General features: G+C 49.3%; 1 protein-coding gene across 10 annotated transcripts in view; it reads right to left on the bottom strand.

The window, feature by feature from the left end:
- Nucleotides 1-24,302, bottom strand: part of EXOC6B (exocyst complex component 6B) — a 270,625-nt gene that overhangs the window by 215,517 nt on the left and 30,806 nt on the right. For all 10 annotated transcript variants that reach the window (XM_086891657.1, XM_086891661.1, XM_086891662.1 and 7 more), the window contains exons 2-5: nt 12,269-12,434; nt 3,811-3,858; nt 2,778-2,868; nt 2,601-2,646 (exon numbers count right to left, since the gene is read on the bottom strand). In XM_086891657.1, coding sequence (XP_086747783.1) covers nt 2,601-2,646; nt 2,778-2,868; nt 3,811-3,858; nt 12,269-12,434 — 351 coding nt within the window. The remainder of the gene's footprint in view (nt 1-2,600; nt 2,647-2,777; nt 2,869-3,810; nt 3,859-12,268; nt 12,435-24,302) is intronic.

Here is a 24,302-nt window from a genome sequence, read left to right as displayed (position 1 = left end):
TATTAATTAATTATATTAATTATATAATTTTATAAAATATTTATATTTGTATATAAGTATATATTGTTATGTATTTAAAATACAATAATTATGTCTTTATATTCTAATAATTATTACAATTAATGTATTAATGTATTATGTATTTGATAATAAAATAAACAGATTTATGATCAATAAATCTCATGTCAGTCACTCTGAGGGGTACTTCAGGGAATTTTAGCTGACACATCCATGGATAAATCCTGGGCACTTCCAGCTGGAATTCCAGAGGAGAAACAATCTTTGGCCACAAGGAACAAACGAAGGCCACTGGAAAAGGCTGACATTGGTATTCCCATTTGGAATAATTCCTGCCTCAACTCCTGGGAATTCTTTCCCAACAACGATGGGAACCATTTGTGCCGAAATCCAACCCTCTGGAGAGAAGCTGGGAATGCTCAGGGATGGATCCAGGGGGAGCAGCACCCGCTGGGGTCGGTGTTCCCGGGAATTCCCGGCTCCCGTTCCTGCCACAAAGCCCTGGAGCAGCTCCCAGAGGGGAGCTCAGCTCTGTCCCAGCTCCACATCCCCGGGAAAAGCAGGATTTGGATCAAAACCTTTTTTTGGTGATTTTCCAGATCCTGCTGGGGATTCCTCAGCCCGAGCAGGATCAACATTCCCAGTGAACTCATTTCTCATGGAGCATCCAGGAGAGCTGGAGAGGGACTGGGGCCAGGGAATGGCTTCCACTGGGAAAGGGGAGATTGGGCTGGGATCTTGGCAAGGAATTCCTGCCTGGGCTGCAATTCCCAGATTTCCCATGGCTGCCCCTGGATCCCTGGGAGTGCCCAAGGCCGGGCTGGACATTGGGATTAGATCCACCTGGGATCCTGGGAGCTGTCCCTGCCCATGGAATAGGATGGGAATGGGAAGAGATTGAAGGTCATTTCCCACTCAAAGCATTCCAGGATTCTGGAGCCCCTCTGCTCTGGAGCCAGGCTGGGAGAGCTGGGAATGTTCCCCTGGAGAAGGGCAAAATGCAGGGAATGCTGAGAGTCCCTGCAGGGGCTCCAGGAGAGCTGGAGAGGGACTGGGGCCAAGGGCTGCAGGGACAGGAGCCAGGGAATGGCTTCCAGTGGGAAAGGGGAGATTGGGCTGGGATCTTGGCAAGGAATTCCTGCCTGGGCTGCAATTCCCAGATTTCCTCTGGCTGCCCCTGGATCCCTGGGAATCCAGGTTGGATCCACCTGGGATGTGCAGGGGTGCAGGTGGTGCCCTTTGGGCTCTCCTCCAGCCCAAACCATTCCAGGATTTCCTGGTTCCATTTCTCACTCAGATCCAGGGGAAAACAAAAAGGTCTCCAGAGCCCTGCAGGGATCCCTGGAACCAGAAATCTTGGAGTTTCCCACCATTTTCCACACATCTCAGCCATGGCAGAAAAGCTTTCCTGCCCCTTCCTTAAATTCTGGCAGAGAAATCCTCTCTGTCCACCCTGATCATTCCTCTGGGATCAGCTCCTGGCCATGGATTCTCCGTTTGGGAAATGCCTGATCTGGTTTGGAAACATCCCCAGATTCCTCCTGCCTGGGGAGTTTATTCCCCAAACCAACCAAACCAATCCCAAACCCAGCCCTGATGTCAGGATCCAGCCCTGCCCATCCTGGAATGATCCAAGTGAGACCTGGAGCAGACAAAAAACATGGAATATCTTGTGCCGTGTCTGCAGACATCAAATCCAGACTGAAAAAAAATGGGAAAAAATCCAGCCAAGGCTCCCAATATTCCTTAAATGTAGCTTTCAGCATGGATTTGTTCCTAAATGAACCAATCCAAAAAGGGAAAGGAAAGAAGGGATGCAGTTCCCAGCTGCATCCCTGGAAATGGAGCAGCTGTGGATTCCCTACAGGAATTCCCAGGGATCAGCTCCAGCTCCCACCCCACATCTGCCCCAGGACATTTGGAGAGCCCATCCCTACCCTGGAGTGCCCTGGGAAGAGCCAGGAGCTCCTGGGAATCCCAGAGCAGGGCTGGGATTGCTTTTCCAGCCCCTTCCAGCAGCTGCTCCATGCCCGGTTTGGCACCCCCAGGGCTCCAAAATCGCTCTGTGCTGCTCACACCAACCAGGATTCCTGCCAACATCCTGGATTTTCATCCCTCAGCATCCCAGCAGGTGCAGGGTGAGGAAATCCCTGGATTTGCAGCCCGGAATTCCCAAGGCACCAAGCGGTCAGGAATTATTTCTATGGCAAAAGAAGTTTTCTCCCCAACTTCCACCTGGAATGTTCCCCCCACATTCCCTGGAATCCCTGGAATGTCTCAGACACTTTGTGGTGTTCATGGAATAAAATTCAGTCGAGTCACATGCGTTGGTTGCACCAAATTGAGTTTCCATAAAAAACCAAGGAATTCCATAAAAAACCTTAATTCCCAAAACTGGAACCTGCTGCCATCCCAATCCCCAGCTGTACCACAGGAGGCTGGGCAGGAAAAGCAGCCAAAAGCCAGGAATTTCACCTGGAAAGGCTGGCTTTGAACCACTGGGGTTCTCCTTAAATTATCCAGCACCAAACAATTCCTTGGATTCTTCCCATAAAACCCCTGAACGGCAAATCCAAATTTACCTCTTGGATTTCATCTGCTCCCGCAGCTTGCTGTACATCTCCAGCACTGGGAAAAGAAGGAAAACACAGCTCTGAGACAGGAGCAGGCAGCTGGGAATGCAAACAGCTCCGAAAAGGAAGGGAAATCCCGGGAATTCCGGGCAGGAGCTGCCGTGGGGAGCGAGGGGAGGCGCTCACCGGGGAGACACAGCGTGAGCTTATCCACCGTGGCCGAGATGTTCCTCTGCTGCAGCCGGCACTGCCTCAGCTCCTCCATGGCCAGGATCAGCTGGAAAAACGGGAAAAGCTCCCTCAGGATCAGCCAACAGCCCCCGTGTCCAGCCCAAACTCCCAGCAAGGGGAACTGCCCCGAATTCCCTGGATTTCAATGGAGGGAGCAGCGAAGCCAAAGGCATCGAAGCAAGCACATCCTGTGGATTCCAAATCGTTATCTCCCCGTTTTAGGCATCTCTTCCCAAGTTTTCTGGTTCTCTAAGGGTTCCAAATCGTTATCTTCCCGTTTTAGGCATCTCTTCCCAAGTTTTCTGGTTCTCTAAGGGTTCCAAATCGTTATCTCCCCGTTTTAGGCATCTCTTCCCAAGTTTTCTGCTTCTCACAGGCAGGATGTGGCCTCTTGCTCCCGGGGGATTCTCCTCATCCCAAAGTTAACAGGGATTTGTCAGGGCTGAGGCTCCAGGAGAAAATCCTGGGATTAGACAGGGGAAAACCAAGGATACGAGACCAGGCTGCACAGGGAATTCTCCTCATTCCAAGTTAAAATGGATTTCTCAGTGCTCAGATTCCAGGAGAAAACCTGGGGATGGGGAAAAGGGAAAACCAAGGATACAAGGAGGGAATTCTCACATCCCAAAATTAACAGGGATTTCTCAGCGCTGAGGCTCCAGGAGAAAATCCTGGGATTGGGACAGGGGAAAACCAAGGATACAAGGCCAGGCTGGACAGGGAATTCTCACATCCCAAAGCTAACAGGGATTATTCAGTGTCCACACTCCAAGAGAGACCCTGGGGATGTGGAAAAGGGAAAACCAAGGATACAAGGAGGGAATTCTCACATCCCAAACCTAACAGGGATTTCTCAGCACTGAGGCTCCAGGAGAAAATCCTGGGATGTGTAAAAAAGAAAACCAAGGATACAAGGCCAGGCTGGACAGGGAATTCTCCCTCCCATCCCAATCCAGGCTGTAATTCCAGGACTGGATCCATCACTTACTTCTTTCCCTTCATTCTGCAGCTTCCGGTTGGTGTCCGTCACTTGGTTCTGTGGGAATATTGGGAAAAGCACAAAGCACATCCCATAAATCAGGACAATGTTCTTCCCACCAAAACAAACTGGCCATAAACACCATCCCTCCCCACGGCTCCCAATCCATGGAAAAGCTGTTTATGGCTGATTTAACAGCCACTGCCATGGGGGAACAAATCCAGGGATTTTCCTCTTTGCCACTGGAGAAAAGGGAAAGGCAACAGGAAGCCTCAAGATGCTGGAATTCTCATGGATCCAGTTTGGAAAACTCCAGTGAGTGGGGGAGGAATTAATTCCCTTCCCCATCACCAAATAAATTCCATTTAGGTTTTAACTCCTTCATATCCCAGCAGGAAATGATCCTTCACCACTTTTTCCTAGAAAGAATTATTTCTATTTATAGAAATCCTTAGAAAACTTCCTTTGGGATCTTCATCTCCCTCTGGATGGATCCCTGCTCCTGCCCAGTGCAAGGTATTTTTATATACCTGGGATGAAGATTGTCTGGATTATCCTGCCCATGGAAAATTTCCCACTTGGCAAAGCTGAGGATTCCCTGGAGTGGGCAGAGCCAGATGGACCCAGGGGAGAACAGAGGGAATTTGGGGCCCCTCAGGATGGAAAATCAGGAGTTCTCCCATTGTTCAGCCAAGGAGTGGGAAGAGGATTTTGGGAATCCTCCCGAGTTCAGGCAGGGAAAGATTGGAAACCCTGGGAGAGTTGGAAAAACCAAACCAAACCAAACTTCCAGGCCAACATTCCCAGCTCCAGATCTCCAGCAACGCAGCCAATTCCCAAGGGAATTCCAGCAGGACTGGGTGCTGAGATTTCCCATCACTCCGAGGTTTCCATGCCATAAATCCCCGTTTTTCCCCAAAATCTCCTTCTGCAGCTCCCAAAGCTGGAAATGTTCATTTCCAGGCTCGTCCTTGTGAGAGATTCTGCTCTGATCCAGCCTCTCCCCACAGTGGGGGCTGGGGTTGCATTCCTGCCCCATTCCAGGAACAAATCCCTGCTCGTTTTCCAGAGCTCTGCTCCTTCTGGAAGCTGAATCTTTCCCAGAGCTTGGAAAACACCACGAGCTGGGAGACAGAGCCCTGAAAGGACTCCCAGGAGCGGGAGATCTCACAAATCCACCCCCGAGCTTTGCTCCCTTTGGAATAACGGGCGGGAAGGAGGAATTTTTAATGGATTTCACCCAGGGAAGGAACGGCACGTGGGGCTCTGCCATCCTCCAGCAGGATGGGGATGGAGGAGCAGCAGGAGCTCCAAGGGGGACTGGGAAGGTGAAACCATCCTGGAGCAGAAATCCAGCATGGAGAATTCCTGAGGGAGCTGGGAAAGGGCTGGAGAATTCCTGAGGGAGCTGGGAAAAGGCTGGAGAATTGCTGAGGGAGCTGGGAAGGGGCTGGAGAATTGCTGAGGGAGCTGGGAAGGGGCTGGAGAATTGCTGAGGGAGCTGGGAAGGGGCTGGAGAATTGCTGAGGGAGCTGGGAAGGGGCTCAGGCTGGAGCAAAGGAGGCTCAGGGGGAATTTCTGGCTCTGCACAAGTCCCTGGCAGGAGGGGACAGCCGGGGGGGATTTGGGATCTGCTCCAGGGAACAGGGACAGGAGGAGAGGGAACGGCCTCAGGGGAGGCTCAGGATGGAAATCAGGAATATTCCTTCATGGAAAGGGTGGCCAGCATTGGAAGGAGCTGCCCAAAGAGGCAGTGGAGTCTCCATCCCTGGAAGGGCTCTAAACCCCGTGGATGTGGCACTTGGGAATGTGGTTTAGCGGGAACACGGTGGTGGCTGCATTAAAAATCCCAAACAACCTCTCCAACCTTAACAATTCCATGATGCCACAATCTCCATCCTCTCTGAGCTCCCCAGGTCAGACAGAAGGGGAACTTTGGAGTCATCCACATAAAACTGATTCAGGATCCAATTTTTTTCCCTGTTGGAAAAGATCCTGGGCAACCCCGATGTCCCCCCTGCTGCAGCTTCCAGCAGCGAAACCATCCAACCTCACAGCTTAATTCCCACCCCAGCCACGGTGCTTTTTCAGCTTCCCAGGATGGAAGAAAGGAGTTATCCAGGATTTCCCCTCCAGCATCTGCATCCCATCTCTCCCCCTGCTGCAGTAGCTCCGGCTCTCCTGGCTCCCTGCCCTCCCCAAAACCTGCTCATTTCCTTCATGATGTATGGAGCTTTTACGAGCGGGAGCTCAGCATCTCTTCCAAAGATTATTTGATTTGCTCAGATCCCGAAAATCCCACCAGGAAAAAGGAATCCGTGTCGGGTAATTTAAAACCGCTCCTAAAATAACGCCGAGGCCGGAGGAGCTTGCTGTTAAAATTACACAGCAATCCCAGCTCCAGGGAAAAGCGAGGATGGAGCGGATCCCCGCACGCTCCCGGTTTTCGGGGGGCAGGGGGTCGTGTTTGGGATTGTTCCTGGAGTCTCCAGGCCTGGATGGAAACAGGGATGATTATTTACACAGACCCCGTGTAGCTAAGCTGGGCTTTGCAGAGCTGGGCTTTTTCCCGGAGGGGGACAGGACAGGCAGGGGAGGGATGAGGCACCGGGAGCACTCCAGGGATTTGTGGGATGGCCAAGCTGTTCCTTCATCCACAGCCCTGGAAAAGGGGGCTCAGCCAGTCCTTGGGATCATTCCAGAGGGACAAAGGGAGCTGGAGAAGAATCCTGGGAATGGAGCTGGCTCTGGATCCATCCCTGTCCCTGCCAGCGAAGGGCGAGGGAAGGGACAGCGACCGGAGCCATCCTCCACGCTGCAAACTCAGGAATTCCCAGGAATTGCTCCTGGATCTCTTCCCTAAACATGAGGGGAAAATTCCTTCACCAAAAGTGCCTGTCCAGCCCTGGCAGGAGGGGAGTTCCCATTCCTGAGGGATTTGTGGCACTTGGGGACGTGGAGCAGCCACCCAGGCCTGGGCATGGCTGGGAATGGTTGGGCTCCATGGAATTTTCCAACCTGAACAACTCTGGGATTCTGTGAAATTAAGAAGGAACAATCTCTGGTTATGACTGACAGGTCAAAAAGGTGGGGAATTAAAAAGGACTTTGTGGCCTGAGATTCCTGGAGAAGGAAGGACAGACTCGACTGGGATAAAAATCCATCAGGAATGACACAGCTGAATGAGAGAATCATGGAATGGGATGGGATGGGATGGGATGGGATGGGATGGGTTGGACCTTAAATCCCATCCCATTCCATCCCATCCCATCCATGGCAGGGACACTCCTGCTGTCCCAGATTCAATCCCAGTGTCCAACCTGGCCTTGGGCATTCCCAGGGATCCAGGGGCAGCCCCAGCAAATCTGGGAATTCCAGCCCAGCCCCTCCACACCCTCCCAGCCAGGAATTCCTTGACAAGATCCCATCATTCTGTCCATGGAATGAATGTAACTCTGCTGAGCCATAGCAGGGGAGCTCCTTTGCTGAAAATCACAGAATCCCAAAATCATCATGGTTGGAAAAGCTCATCCAGCCCAACCATCCCCAGCCCTGCCAGGGCCAGCGCTGCCCCTGTCCCCGAGTGCCACATCCAGGGGCTTTGGAACCCTCCAGGGATGGGCATTCCCAACCTCCCTGAGCAATTCCAGATTCCTTTCCATGTAGGAATATTCCAAATATTCACCCTGAGCTCCCCTGGGGCCGTTCCCTCTCCTCCTGTCCCTGTTCCCTGCGAGCAGATCCCAAATCCCCCCCGGCTGTCCCCTCCTGCCAGGGACTTGTGCAGAGCCAGAAATTCTGCCTGAGCCTCCTTTGCTCCAGCCTGAGCCCCTTCCCAGCTCCCTCAGCAATTCTCCAGCCCCTTCCCAGCTCCCTCAGCAATTCTCCAGCCCCTTCCCAGCTCCCTCAGCAATTCTCCATCCCCTTCCCAGCTCCCTCAGCAATTCTCCAGCCCCTTCCCAGCTCCCTCAGCAATTCTCCAGCCCCTTCCCAGCTCCGTTCCCTTCCCTGGCCACGCTCCAGCCCCTCCAGGGCTCTCCAGAGCTGCCCCAGCACTGGAGGTTCCCCAGCACAGGGGACAGGCACTGCCCTGGCCCTGCTGCCACCCCAGGGACCAGCAGCCTCCAGTGGCCCCTTGCCCACCTGGGCACCCCGGGCTCATGTCCAGCTCAAGGAGATGAAATTCCCAAGCCGGCTCTCGGTGTTCCCAGGGAAAAACGGGACAGAAAATGCTGAGGTTCTGCTCAGCTTTGGCTCATCCGGGGCCAGCAGAGCCCCTTGGGGAGCGCCAGGGTGGAGCCGAGCTATACTCACACACCAGCAACTGCTCTCCTATAGAATATACTGTGTGTTAAATCTATAGATTCTTTATGTTAGAGACTATATTCTGTGTTATATCTATATATCCTGAATGTTATAGAATACATTCCATGTTATATTCTATGTTACAGAACATACTCTGTTATATCTGTATGTCCTGTATGTTATAGAATTTATTCTGTGTTACAGCTATGCATCCTATATGTTTTAGAATATACTCCAATATATATGCTATATGTTCTAGAATATATTCTATATATCCTATATGTTATAGGATATATTCTGTGTTATATCTCTACATGCTGTATGTTCTAGAATATATTCTATATCTAGATATCTACAATGGTATAGAATATATTCTATGTTATATCTATATATTCTATATGTTATAGACTAAATTCTATATTATATCTATATATCCTGTATGTTATAGAATATATTCTGTGTTATATCTCTATATGCTGTATGTTGCAGACTGTATTCTATATCACATCTCTATATCCCATGTTACAGAATCTACACTGTTCTGTATCTCTATATCCCATATGTTACAGACTACATCCTATCTCTATATCCCATACATTACAGAGTATATTCTATATCCCATCTCTATACCCTATATATTACAAACTATGTTATATATCACATCACTATATCCCATATGTTAGACTATATCCCATCTCCATGTCCCATATGTCACAGACTATATTCTATAGTCCATCTCTATATCCCACACATTACAGACTATATTCTATATCCCATCTCCATATCCCATATGTTACAGACTATATTCTATACTACATCTCTATATCCCATATGTCACAGAATATATCCTATATCCCATCTCCATATCCCATACATTACAGACTATATTCCATATCTCTATATCCCATACATTAGACTATATTCTATATCCCATCTCTATATCCCATATGTTACAGAATATATTCCATATCTCTATATCCCATATGTCACAGACTGTATTCTATATCACATCTCTATATCCCATATGTTACAGACTATATTCTACATCTTTATATCCCATATATTACAGACTATATACTATATCCCATCTCCATATCCCATATGTTACAGACTATATTCTATATCTCTATATCCCATACATTACATAATATATTCTATATCTCATCTCTACATCCCATACATTACATAATATATTCTATAACCCATCCCCATATCCCATATATTACAGACTATATTCCATATCTCCATATCCCATACATTACAGACTATATTCTATATCTCATCTCTACATCCCATACATTACAGACTATATCCCATCCCCATATCCCATACATTACAGACTATATTCTATATCCCATCTCCATATCCCATGTCACACACTATATTCTATATCTCTATATCCCATACATTACATAATATATTCTATATATCATCTCTACATCCCATACATTACAGACTATATTCTATAAGCCATCTCTATATCCTATACATTACAAACTATATCCCATCTTTATATCCCATGTCACAGACTATATTCTATATCCCATCTCCATATCCAATATGTTACAGACTATATTCTATATCTCTATATCCCATACATTACATAACATATTCTATATCTCATCTCTATATCCCATACATTACAGACTATATTCTATAACCCATCTCCATATCCCATAGGTTACAGACTATGTTCTATACCACATCTCTATATCCCATATGTTATAGACTATATTCCATATCTCTATATCCCATGTCACAGACTATATTCTATATCCCATCCCCACATCCCATACATTACAGACTATATTCTATATCTCCATATCCCATACATTACAGACTATATTCCATATCCCATCCCCATATCCCATACATTACAGGCTATATTCTATATCTCCATATCCCATACATTACAGACTATATCCCATCCCCATATCCCATACATTACAGGCTATATTCTATATCTCCATATCCCATATGTCACAGACTATATCCCATATCCCCATATCCCATACATTACAGACTATATCCCATATCTCCATATCCCATATATTACAGGCTATATTCTATATCCCATCTCCATGTCCCATATATTACAGACTACATTCTATATCACATCTCCATATCCCATATGTCACAGACTATATTCTCTATCTCTTCACTATATCCCATATGTTACAGACTATATCACATCTCCATATCCCCTACATTACAGACTATATTCCATATCTCTATATCCCATACATTACAGACTATATTCTATATCCCATCTCCACATCCCATATATCACAGACTATATTCTATATCCCATCCCCACACCCCATACATTACAGACTATATTCCATATCTCCATATCCCACACATTACAGACATATCTCCATATCCCATACATTACAGACATATCTCCATATCCCATATGTCACAGACTATATCCCATCTCCATATCCCATACATTACAGACTATATCCCATCTCCATATCCCATATGTCACAGACTATATCCCATCTCCATATCCCATACATTACAGACTATATCCCATCTCCATATCCCATATGTCACAGACTATATCCCATATCCCATCCCCACATCCCATATTCCCTCTGCAGCCCGCGGAGCAGCGCCAGGAGCACGCGAGCGGAGCGGGAGGAACAGGGAGGGCCCCGCTGCCAGCGCCGCTTCAAAGCTCAGCCCCGGGGAGAAGAGCCCGAGATCAAATGGAGGAAGAAGGGCTGGGAGCAAAGCCACGCTCAGCGCTCGATCCACGGCCGATTCCCCGGGGAAAGCCTCACAAAGAGCTTCCAGAAAGGACTCGCCGGGGACGTTTTCGCCATGTGCTGTTTTATGGATCGCGTCGGCACGGAAATCAAGGGAGATCCTGAGGGGACAGGGATGGACTTCACAGTGAGCCACCAACAAAGGGGTTGGGGCAGAATGGGAACCAGCTCCGAGCAAACAAACAATGTGCAATTCTTGGCTGGAAACAATGGACTTGGAAAAATTGGGAAAAGGGGAAAAAAAAAAAAAAAGAAGGGAAAAAAAAGACTTATTTCATGGTAACTCCAATGGATTCATCCTGCCACGAATTGCTGGATGGATTCTCCTCAGGAAGGTGTTCCTGAGAAGACTTTTTGGGGTGGAGAAAGCAGGAATCCTGCTGGAAATGCCCCAGGTAGATTTAAATCAGTGAACAAAGGTGTTAAAAGCAGCAGTCAGCATCTTGACTTCCAATTCTTCCCTTTTTTCCAGAAAATTTGCTTTTTCTGACACATTTCATGATTTAGAACTTTGGCTCTTCCAGTGCACACGGAACCGTCTCCCACACTCCTGAACACCAAGAAGGTCCTTCCCGATTCCCAGGAAGGTCCTTCCCGACAGGACAGGCTCCTCTCAGCCAGAAAATCTCCCTGTGCTGCTCCCTGGGGACATCCCACGACGTTCTGGGAGCCGCACGACTCAGCCCCACTCTCCGAGCGACTCCTCTGGGAGGTTTTTTGGGATTTCCAACCCCGGTCCCGCCTTGTTCCGGCAGGAAGGAACGGCCCAGCCGCCTCTCCCCCGCCACGGTTGGATTTAGGGAGAAAAACCAGGAAGGTTTTGACGCTCGTGTGCTCCCCAAATCTGGAATATTTGTATTTTATGGAAGCTTGAACCCCAATCCCACCTGACCCCAAACACCTCCAACCTCCTGCTCCCTTTTCCCAAAGCCTCTCCAGTTTCCTTCCAGCCCCTTTTCCACATTCTCATCCTACAAATGGCTTTTTCCACCCATTACTGAACACCCTTTCCAAGAGCTGGGTAAATCCCCCCTTTCCCTCATCTTTCTGCACAGTTTTAAAGGCCACGAGACTTATTTTAGCCCAAGAAACTGGGACGAGATCCATGAGGAAAAGCACTTTTCCTAATGAAAACAAGCTTTAAGTTTCTTGGTGCTTTTAATGCACCACACTGGTCCAGTTTGGCTAAATAATTATCAAATTTTCAACGACCAACCCATTTCTCCAGGAAGAATTTAAAATAAATATTTCTAATATATTATAAATATTCTAATTTATTTTTTTTTTTAAGTAGAAAAATTCAAGATAAAAGAAGATTGATGTGATTCCAGAAAATCCCAGAGATGGAGCCACCTGAAAAGAGCTGTCAGGGCAGGATTTTCTCTCACCTTGAGTTTCTGGGCTTCTCCCCGGACCTTGAGGAGCTCGGTGATGGAATCCACGAAGCCCTGGTAGTGGAAGTTGCACATCTTCTCGATCTCGCGGTCGTGGTTGCGGATCCGCGCCTCCAGCTTCTCCATGAAGCGCCCGTGCTCCTCGCCATCGTACACGGACCTGCAGGGACACGCCAGCTCAGCACTGCCAGCTCCTCCTCCAGGAAAAACAGCGGGAACAGCCCAAATCTGAGCCCAAAATCGCCCTCCTGGGATGGAGGGACAGGTCGTAAACCAGGCACCAAATGGGGATTAAAAATGTTTCTATTCCAAGGTTTCTCCTTTTTCCATCATTTTGTGTTCCCTGGAAACCAGAACAGCCCAAACCAAGCTCAAAATATTTCTATCCCAACCTTTTTTTCCTTTTTCCACCATTTCGTATTCCCTGAAAAACCAGAAGAGTCCAGGAGGACCAGAAATATTCCTATTCCAGACATTTTTTTTTCCTTTTCCACCATTTTGTGTTCCCTAAGAAACCAGAACAGCTCAAACCAAGCCCAAAATGTTTCTATCCCAACCTTTTTTTCCTTTTCCCACCATATCATGTTCCCTGATAGAAACATGAAATTGTTTCTTGTCCTTGACCAGAACAGGCCAGGAGGACCTGAAATGTTTCTACTCCAAACTTTATTCCTTTTGTCACCATTTCATGTTCCCTGAGAAACCAGAACAACTCAAGAAGACTTGAAATGTTTCTATTCCAAATATTTCTTTCTTTTTCCACCATTTTGGTGTTCCTTGCTAGACAAACCAAGCCCAAAATGTTTCTATTCCAAGTCTTCCTTTCCTTTCTCCACCCATTTCATGTTCCCTGAGAGAAACATGAAATTGTTTCTTGTCCTTGACCAGAACAACCCAAGAGGACTTGAAATGTTTCTATTCCAAACATTTCTTTCTTTTTCCACCATTTTGGTGTTTCCTGAGAGACAAACCAAGCCCAGAACATTTCTATTACAACCTTTTTTTCCTTTTCCCACTCTTTGGTGTTCCCTGAGAAACCAGAACAGCCCAAACTGAGCCCAAAATGTTTCTATTCCAACCTTTCTTTTTTTCCCACCAATTTTGGTGTTCCCCAGAGACAAACCAAGCCCAAAATGTTTCTATTCCAAGTCTCCCTTTCCTTTTTCCACCCATTTCATGGTCCCTGAGAGAAACATGAAATTGTTTCTTGTCCTTGACCAGAACTCAAGAATACTTAAAATATTTCTATTCCAAACATTTCTTCTTTTTTCCACCATTTGGTGTTCCCCGAGAAACCAGAACAGCCCAAACCAAGCCCAAAATGTTTCTATTCCAACTTTTTTTCCTTTTCCCACCATTTTGGTGATCCCTGAGAGACAAACCAAGCCCAAAATGTTTCTATTCCAACCTTTTTTTTCCTTTTTCCACCTCTCGGTGTTCCATGAAAGACCAGACCAGGCCAGGAGCACCTCAAACAAAGATTTTATCTTGGAGCCATCTCTGATCCCCTTGTCCAGAAATCCCTCCTGGAAAATCCCCTGGATGTTCTTTGGGCTCCAAGGGTAAAAGGGACAATGGAAACCAGGATCTCCACAGCTGCCAAAATCCCATCCCAAATTTTCCCTTCCCATCCCAAATTTTGCCAGCAGTTTTAACCCTGTTGATAAAAGACAACAGAGCTGGTGGGGCCACCTCAGCCCAAGATGTCCACACCCAATAACTTGGAATTCCACCTTGGAATTCCAGGATTGCTTGGATTGAAAGGATCTTAAATCCCACCCCATCCATGGGCTGGTGGATCCCAAGTGGATCCAAGCCCCAATGTCCAGCCTGGGACTGCCAGGGATCCAGGGGCAGCCACAGCAAATCTGGGAATTCCAGACAGGAATTCCTTCCCAAGATCCCATCTCTCCCTGCCCTCCTTCAGCTTAAAACCAAATCCAGAGGATGGAAGTTAAAACCGAATTTCTGTCCTTCAAATGCTTCCCTAAAAAGCAGAGGGACCAAGTCACACTCCAGGAATTCCAGGGTTGTTTTCCTGGGTTTTTTTTACAGCAAATACAGATATTTTTAATGGATTGTGGCAATCCCACCCTTGGCCCTGCCTTTGGGAAGTTCTGGCTCCTGAACCTGAATTCCCTCCCAATCCAGGAGCTACGTTTGGAGTGAGGTTTATGGATCTGAGCTTGTGTCGGGTATTGGGGACAAATTTGGGACAGAGAGGATTCCAGGCAGCCTTTGGAGAGAAAAGATGGGAATGGCCAGACAGGAAAGATGGGAATGGCCAGAGAGGAAAGATGGGAATGACCAGAGAGGAAAGATGGGAATGATCAGAGAGGAAAGATGGGAATGACCAGAGAGGAAAAATGGGAATGACCAGAGAGGAAAGATGGGAATGACCAGAGAGGAAAAATGGGAATGATCAGAGAGAAAAGATGGGAATGACCAGAAAAGATGGGAATGATCAGAGAGGAAAAATGGGAATGACCAGAGAGGAAAAATGGGAATGATCAGAGAGAAAAGATGGGAATGACAGATCTGACCAAGCTGTAAGAATAAAATAATTAAAAATCATTAATCACAGCAGCGAGGAGCAACGCCCCAGGAAGAACCACAGCTCCAGGAATCCAGGAGGACACAGGAAATCCTTTTCCTGCAGTGGGATCTGCACTCCCTTTGGAGAATCCCATCCCTGCAAGACCTCCAAGAAACAGGGAAAAATACCAAAACAGAGCTGAAGTCTGGAGAAAATCGATTGAATTCTTATTCTTTCAGGCCATTTCAATTCTGCAGGTTCAGTAAAAGATTCTCAGTGGCAAAACAAAAACACCAGAACTTTCAAACCTCTTTAAATTCAGTGTAAAAGAGCCCAGAACAGGTGAGGGGGAAGATATTTCCTTCTCCTGCTTGATCTAAAGGGACAAAACCTCCTCAGATTCCAGGAGAGGCACCACTGGAGCGATGCTGGAGGATTTTCCTTAAAGTTTCGTGGAGTTTTGGCTGCTGAAATCTGAAATTTGGAGCCCGAGTGCCACCTAGTGCTGCAGGGTCTCTTAGCAGGGTCACATCAGTGACTCCTAAGGATTCTCAGTTCAAAGATGAGAATTCCAAGAAAAAAAATAAAGATGGATAAGTTGTGCTTCCATTCAGGGATAAATTGAAATAACAAAAAGTCCACAGCAGCAACGACGTGTTTGTGTTCAAAGGCAAAATTGGGATTTACATCTGACAATGGGGGGAAAAAAAACCATCTCAGAATTATTTCAAATGTCCAGGGAAAATTCCCTTGAGAGGTGGAAAAGCTGAGGAATAAATGTCTGGTGATGAAAACCCTTTGGTTATTAGAAATTAAATTATTTTATTGCTTTTTAGGCAAACTTCAGTGCGGAAAAAATAAAAGTTTGGTGTCAGACAGGAAGGAAATACCAGGATACAACGGGAAGCTCTTCCCATCTCAGCTCCCTTGCTCCTCTGGGATCCCTTTTCCAGGGAAATCCACACCTGGACCTTTCTTCTGAGCTTTCTGCTCTTCCAGGGTCCCTTTTCCTGGAAATTCCAGCCCTGGACTTTTCCTTCTGAGCTCTCCCAATCCTCCAGGGTCCCTTTTCCAGGAAATTCCAGCCCTGCATTTTCCCTTCTGAGCTCTCCCAATCCTCCAGGGTCCCTTTCCCATCTCCCTCCAAAAGAGGGAAGGGGAGCAGCCAGGCCAGCCCCCATGGATGGACATTCCAGCACTTTGGGATGCTTCATCCTCCCCCAGGAGAACCCAGCGACCCCATGGTGACTCTCAGCTCCAAACACTCCACATCACACCTCAGCTTGATGAAAGAACAAACCTCTGCCCTTCAACACCCCAAAACACCCCAAAACCCCAAATTCCTCTGTCACCACCTTCCCACCCCGCTTCTGGTACAGACCCAACTTCCTCAGCTGCCACCAGGGTTGGGAAATCCTCCTGGAGATCCCAAATCCTGCACACGGGAGCGGTGTCACCCCCCTGGAGCTGCCAGGCCTCTCCAGATCCGCTCCTGGGCACCTCTGCCCAACGTTCCTCACGGATTTCCCATCCTGGGATCTTCCCTCTTCCTGCCACAGATCTCTGGGATCGCCCTGCCCTGCATCTCCAGCCGCTCCCTCTGCACCCCCAGGATCATCTCCCCCGACCCAACCACCAAACACAGCCTGGAACTGCCCAGAACTGCCCGGAACGCTCCTGGAGAAAGCAGGAATTCAGGGGGGTGATGCACAAAAAACACCCTAAAAAGAAAACCATCTGAAATTTGCATTTCTAGCCAGCAATAATCCCGACAGCACAAGGCAGAGCCACAGCCAGGAGGAAGAAAACGAGAATTAAACTCAGTTTGGGCTCTGTTGGTTTTAAGAACAGGCTGGGACAGAACTATAGAAACCATCCTGGAGGCTGCTTTTTTTTTTTTTTTTTTTCTTTTCTTCTTCCTTCTTTTCCATAAAAAATTGCTGGTCAGGAAAGCTGCTCCACAAAAAGGTTTTTGATTGAAAAAGCCTGAGGAAGAGGGGCTGTCCCACATGCACTTATCTGGTAAATGCAGAGCAGGCTGTAATTCTCCCCTGGAGCTCTGCTCACTGACAGATCTCTCAGCTTTAGGGTTTTTAAGTGCACTCACTAAACAAAACTACAGAAAAGGGCTTTGAAATTCCTTGGATTGGGTTGTGAAGTTTCACAATTTCGGCATCCGTTAAAAATTCACTTCGTTTTTGGGTTTGGGGTTTTTTTTGGGTTGTTTTTTTTTTCTCTGAAAGGTCAAACTGGAAAAAAAAAAAAAAAATCTTTCCAAGAAAGCCACAAAGGGATCGGGAGCTGCCACGTGCAGCCTGGAGCTCCTGCAAAGTTTATCCCCCAAAAGAGGGACAAAGCAAGGCTGGAGCACAGGGAGCAGCCAAACCATCGGGAATGGGATGTCCCAGACACAGATCCGGCTGTGCCAGGGGTCAGAAAGTCAGGGAATAACATGAGATACATGGGGATCATCCATCCAGCTCTTTTCCCTGCACAGACACCCCAAAATCCTACCCTGTGCCAGGGGTGAAAGTCAGGGAATAACCTGAGATCCACTGGGATCATCCATCCATCCAGGCCCTGCACAGACACCCCAAAATCCTTGTGCCAGGGGTCAGGAAGTCAGGGAAGAGCCTGAGATCCACAGGGATGATCCATCCAGCCCACCCCTTTCCCTGCACAGACACCCCAAAATCCCTGTGCCAGGGGTCAGAAAGTCATGGAATAACCTCAGATCCACAGGGATCATCCACCCAACCCCCTGGCTTTGCCAGACACCCCAAAATCCCACCCTGGGCCAGGGGTGAAAGTCATGGAATAACCTGAGATCCACTGGGATCATCCATCCAACCCTTGGCCCTGCACAGACACCCCAAAATCCCATCCTGTGCCAGGGGTGAAACTCATGGAACAGCCTGAGATCCACAGGGATCATCCATCCATCCAGGCCCTGCACAAACACCCCAGAATCCTTGTGCCAGGGGTCAGAAAGTCAGGGAACAGCCTGAGATCCACAGGGACCATCCATCCATCCAGGCCCTGCACAAACACCACAAAATCCCCACCTGTGCATCCCTGGCAGCGCTGTCCCAGCGCTCCTGGAGCTGCGGCAGAGTTGGGAATGTGCCATTCCCTGGGGAGCCTGGGCAGTGCCAGCACCTCTGGATCAGGAACCTTTCCCTGAATCCTGAGCCTGCCCTGGAGCAGCTCCAGCCATTCCAGGAGCTGCCCCATTCCCAGAGGTGGGAGCTGCCCCTGATCCCAGCAGATCCCAAGGGATTCCCTGGGTTTCGCCTGCTCCAGCTGGACATTCCAGCCTCTCCCACTGCGGACAACGGGGGTTTTTGGCTGTTCCCAGGCGGGAGCAGGGGAGGTGAGGTGAGGAACACCCAGAGAACACCCAGAGAACACCCGGGGAACACTCAGGGAACACCCAGGGGACACCCAGGGGACAGCCAGAGAACACCCCAAGAACACCCAGAGAACACCCGGGGAACACCCAGGGAACACCCAGGGAACACCCAGAGAACACCCCGAGAACACCCTGAGAACACTCGGGGAACACCCAGAGAACACCCAGAGAATACCCAGAGAACACCCAGGGAACACCCAGGGAACACCCAGGGAACACCCAGGGGACACCCAGGGGACACCCAGGGGACACCCAGGGAACACCCAGGGAACACCCAGGGAACACCCAGAGAACACCCGGAGAACACCCAGAGAACACCCGGGGAACACCCGGGGAACACCCGGGGAACACCCAGGGAACACCCAGGGAACACCCAGAGAACACCCAGGGAACACCCAGGGAACACCCAGGGGACACCCAGAGAACACCCGGGGAACACCCAGGGAACACCCGGGGAACACCCAGGGAACACCCGGGGAACACCCGGGGAACACCCGGGGAACACCCAGAGAACACTCGGGGAACACCCAGAGAACACCCAGGGAACACCCAGGGAACACCCAGAGAACACCCAGGGAACACCCAGGGGACACCCAGAGAACACCCCAAGAACACCCAGAGAACACCCGGGGAACACCCAGGGAACACCCAGGGAACACCCGGGGAACACCCGGGGAACACCCGGGGAACACCCAGAGAACACTCGGGGAACACCCAGAGAACACCCAGGGGACACCCAGAGAACACCCACGGACTCGGAGCTGAGGTTCCATCAGGAGCTGGGACAATCCCAGAGCCCTCTGGCTGGGAAGGGACCTCGAGGCCATTCCAGAGCCCCGAACACCTCCCGCCAGCCCAGGCTGCTCCCAGCAGCTCTTCCCCATCCCGGGAATGCTCCGGGAACAGCCGGGATGGCTTTGGAGCAGCCTGGGCTGGCGGGAGCTGCCCAAACCATCCCCGATGCCATCAGTGAGGGCAGAGCGCCCCAGGCAGCGCTGAACCAGCTCCGTCCCCAACGAGGAACCTCAACAAATCCCGCTGGAAGCGCGGAGGATCGCGGGGATGGAATGAAACATCTCCGGGACAATGCGGGGAGGACGAGCTGGGGACAGAACAACACCAGTGGCTTTTGTTTTCAATTAATAGAGGAACAAATTCCTGAGTCTGCGGCCGACTTCAATTTTCTTTCTTTTCCCCCCCTTTTAAAACTTCTGTAGCGGTTTGAGTCCCTCAGAAACATTTTCTTCTCATTAAGCTACATAAAAGCATTAGCAGTTTGTTTAATCTTCGTCTAACTTTTGTAATAAACAAATTAACTACCGAGCACGGCGGAAAAACGACGGCGACTTCGAGGGTGCTGCAACAGCTCCACGGAAAAAAAATGGGCAAAGAAAGTTTTAAGATTAATGCCTGGTTAGGATGGAACTGGCAGGAGTTTAAACCTCCTGATTCCAAAGTTTATCCTCAGCATCAGCGCTCCAAAGGTTTCCCACTGAGGTGGTCACACTTTGGGTTACCTGGGAGTGCAGAATTCACTTTCTGTTCTCGTTCTGATGATTAAATAGAATGGATTTAAGCCCAGAATTTAAATCCAAAATTTAAACCTAAAAATCTAAGTCCAAAATCAAGCTCAAAATTTAAACCCAAAATCTAAGACTGAAATCAAGCTCAAAATTTAAGTTCGGAATATAAACCCCAAATTTAAACTCCAAATTTAAGCCCGGAATTGAATTAACGCCCAGAACTGAAGCCCAAAATTTAGCCCAAAAATTTAAGCTCAAAATTTAAACTCAAAATTTAAACCCCAAATTTAAACTTCAAATTCAAACCCAGAACTGAAGCCCAAAATCAAGCCCCAAAAATCAAGCTCAAAATTTAAATTCAAAATTTAAACCCCAAATTCAAGCTCACAATTGAATTAACGCTCGCAACATAAGCCCAAATTCAAGCCCCAAAATTTAAGCTCAAAATTCAAAGCCCAAATTCAAAGCCTAAATTCAAAGCCCAAATTCAAATCCAGAACTGAATTAGAGCCTAGAACTGAAGCCAAAAATCAAGCCCCAAAACTTAAGCCCGAAATTTAAACCCTAAATTCAAAGCCCAAATTCAAAGCCAGAACTGTATTAAAGCCCAGAACTAAAGCCCAAAATTCAAACCCCAAATTTAAGCCCAGAACTGAACTAAAAGCCAGAACTAAAGCCCAAAATCAAGCCCAGAACTGAAGCCCAAAATTCAAACCTAAGATTTAAGCCCAGAACTGAACTAAAAGCCAGAACTGAAATCCAAAATCAAGCCCAGAACTGAAGCCCAAAATTCAAACCCCAGATTTAAGCTCAGAACTGAACTAAAGCCAGAACTAAAGCCCTAAGCTAAACTCAGAACCGAAGCTCAGAACCGAAGCCCGCTCTGCTGTGCCCCGTCACCCCCACACTTAAACCAAAATCACAACAAAAACCACTTCTTGTCCTTTCTGGAAGCTACAAATCCTTCCATGCTAACTCTCTGTCCCTGTTCCCACTAAAAGAATTCCCACAGGGATTTGTCCCACTCGCACACCACATTTCCCTCCCCATCCAATTCCCAGTTTCCAGCAGAAATCGTTCCAATCACTGCAAAATTCCACAAAATACCACGGATATCCCGTTACTGCCAGGTAGGAAACAAAGCACTTGCTGAAGAGCGCCACGACAGTTGATTTTTGTCAGGATAATCGCGGTTTTCCAGCTGGGAACACCTCGATTCCAGGCAGGAATGGCCCCAGGTGGGCCTTCCCACAGCTCCAGGAGGACGCCAGCACAGAGAATTCCCACAAACCACATCCAAAAGCTCCTCAAAAACCACCCCAAAACCCCCGGGACTCGTCTGGCCTCAACCAGGAGGAGCTTTTCAACAGGGCTTCCTCACGGATTTGTGCCGGGCCTGCTTTTCCTCAGCGGTTTTTGGAGGAAATTGGGAAATCCGGTGCCAACTGTTCTTGGGGAAGACGGTGGTGCCACCACAGCTGAGGGAGTCCCAAGGATTGGGAAGCAGTAGCCAAAGGCAGCAGGAAACTGGGAGTGATTCCAGAGGCCAGGGGGGATGGAGGTCAGCACGGGCCCAAGGAAACGGCAGGAACGGGATCAGGGATCCGAAGGGATTGGAGAGGAGGGAGAGACCCCAAACTCCCCCCCAGCCACAGCTTCTTGTTCACTGATCCATGAAAAACCAAAGGAATCACGTTTGGACGTGAAGGGAAAAGGCTGAGGAGAACACCAAGCCACGGGAAAAGTCTTCTGCTACAAAACCATGGAATGACCAGGGCTGGAAAAGCCCTCGGAGATCCTCAGTTCATCCCATGACCCTTGTCCCAGGCACCACATCCGGGCCTTGTGTCACTTCCAGGGACGGCAATTCCAGCTCCAATCCCTGAGCCACCTCCAGCTGAAGATTCCCAGAGCTCCAGAGCCTCTTCTGGACCCTCTCCAGCAGCTCCAGGTCCTCCCTGTGCCACTGGCCCCGGAGCTGCAGGAAGCCTGATCCCGATGAACCCTGGATCTGCGGGAAATGCGTTTAGCACGGAACCCTCTGGATGTGGATTCTCTCCAAGAGCTCCCTCCCTGCCACCGGAGCTGCTCCCACCGCCTCAAACAGCGGGATCGCGTTTTGTCGGAGCGTTCTTGGCTCCAGGTCTCGCCCCCTCCTCTCCGCTGGGAAGAAACGTTGTCCCAGCATCCCACAGAGGCACGGGAAATCCTCGGGATGTGCTAAACGCTCCACACAAAACCCAGCCCAGGGGCAGCACCACCAGCCAGCAGCATCCACGGATCCACGGATTCGCTCATCCATGGATTTGTTCACCCACGGATTCACCCATCCATGGATTCACTCACCCATGGATTTGCTCATCCACAGATTCACTCATCCATGGATTTGTTCACCCACGGATTCACTCATCCATGGATTTGCTTATCCACAGATACCTCACCCATGGATTTGCTCATTCATGGATTCATTCATCCACGGATTTGCTCACCCACAGATTCCCTCATCCATGGGTTCGCTCATCCACAGATACGCTCACCCATGGATTTGCTTATCCATGGATCCGCTCATCCATAGATTTTCTCATCCCTGGATTTGCTCATCCACGGATTTGCTCATCCACGGATTCGCTCATCCATGGATTTGCTCATCCACGGATTTTCTCATCCCTGGATTTGCTCATCCACAGGTTTGCTCATCCACGGATCTGCTCATCCATGGATTTGAAGAGGAAGGCAGCAGTGTCTCCCTGTCCATCTCAGCAGCTTCCAGCTCCTTCCCTGGGGAAGCGCCTGGGCCGGGATCGAGGTCAAGCCGAGGTCTCCTCGGGGCAGGAGTTGACTGGGACGGCCCAATCCAGCTCCTGGCTGCCCATCCATTGTGTTGGGAAGCTCCTGCTTCCAGCAGCGGATGGATCCGTGCTCCGCACGCAGCTGAGCCGGGGGAAATTCCTCCCTGCCAGCCCCAGGAACGCCCGCCCGGCCTCTCCCAGGATCACGGAATGCTTGGGATCGGAGAGGACCCTAAAGACCACCCCAGTCCCCGTGGGGAACCTTCCAGAGCCCCATCCAGCCTGGGCTGGCCCGAGGAGAGCGAGGTTCGTGTTAAACCTTGGGATACCCTTGATCCGTAGGATCCCAGCAGCGCTGCCGACGGAAAGGCAGGGACAGGAACATTCCCAGCCCGTTCCTCTCCTCAGCCACAGGAGACCCCCCCCTCACCCCCAGCCCTCCCGTGCCAGGCCCACGTTAGAGGACACGGAGGCGGCTCCAGGTGCCAGAATCTGCAGCCTGGAAGCCTCTGGGATATCTGCCAGCCCTCCCAAGCTGGGAAGGGAGAGGCCAGACAGGACATTCCAGCTCCCCGGGGCTCCGTGGCCGAGTCCCTAAGGGGATTCGGGAATGGGAATCCCTTCGGTTCCCTTGGAGGAGACTCAGGTCACGATCCCAAAAGCAGAGAAGTTCTGCAGGAGATATCCCCAAAAACCCACGTGACTTCAGGGCTTCCCCAGAGAGAAAACTGGGAATGGCAGAAGGTTTCCCGTGTTTTACTCTCCCCTTGTGCTTCTCCATCATCCCATTTCTCCAGACTGATGTTCCACACATCCCCAGGAGCTGGGGGATCAAAATTAGGGATGCACAGGAGCAGGGGATGATGAATTCTCAATTAAACTTCCCAAAAGCTTCATCAGAGTGGAGTTTGACCAGCCACGTCCTCAGAGAGGAAAGCTGGACTCAAAGGCAATGGATTTGGGATCTGGGAAGAGGCCAGGGCTCACATTCCCATGGGAACAGCTGTGTCTGCTGAAGAGAAGAACAGAAACGGGCTCAAACTGCCCAGGAGAAATGGGTCAAACGTTGGATAGAGTTTCCTGACTGCAGGAGGGGCTGAAATCCAGGAGGGATCATCAGGGAATGTCCTGGGATCCCTTTAAATTGATCATCCCAAGGAGTAAGTCAGGAAAACACGGAGGAGGAGGAGCAGCCTCGGTGCTCCAGAGACCAAACATCTCCTCAGGTGGGGACAGGATTCTGGAGGTGGCTTCTGGAGGTCCCCAAAATCCCGTTTTCCACAGTTCCAACTCTAGAAGAGCTGGAGCTCTTTGGAAACTCCCCCGATCCTCAGCAGAGCTCCCAGGAGCTGGAAGAACTGCTGGCTCTGACTCTGGGAATCAAATCCTGCCGAGTTTTCCAAGGATTCCTAAGGACCCCACTCAACTTTCACTGATGGCAACGGAGAAATCCCCATTTCCCTCAGTGGCACAAGATCATGGAATGTTTTGGGTGGAAGGGATCTGAAGGATTGTCTCATTCCATGGGCACTTCCCATTGTCCCAGGCTGCTCCAAGCCCCGTCCAAGCTGGCCTTGGACACTTCCAGGGATCCAGGGCAGCTTCTCCGGGCAACCTGTGCTGGAAAAATATCCCAAAGTCTCCTGAGGAGCTCTTGGATGACAATAAAACACTTTCAGGCCATAAATCAGTGGGAAAACAGAGCCCAAATAAAGCCACAGCCACCTCAGGAATGGCATCCAGCTCTTCCCTGCCAGACAAGATGCCA

This window comes from Cyanistes caeruleus, chromosome 5 (genome assembly GCF_971803275.1).
Source record: "Cyanistes caeruleus chromosome 5, bCyaCae1.hap1.1, whole genome shotgun sequence".
Taxonomy (NCBI): domain Eukaryota; kingdom Metazoa; phylum Chordata; class Aves; order Passeriformes; family Paridae; genus Cyanistes; species Cyanistes caeruleus.
Note: the sequence above shows the minus strand (reverse complement) of the source record. Positions and strands in the feature narration are given on the sequence as shown.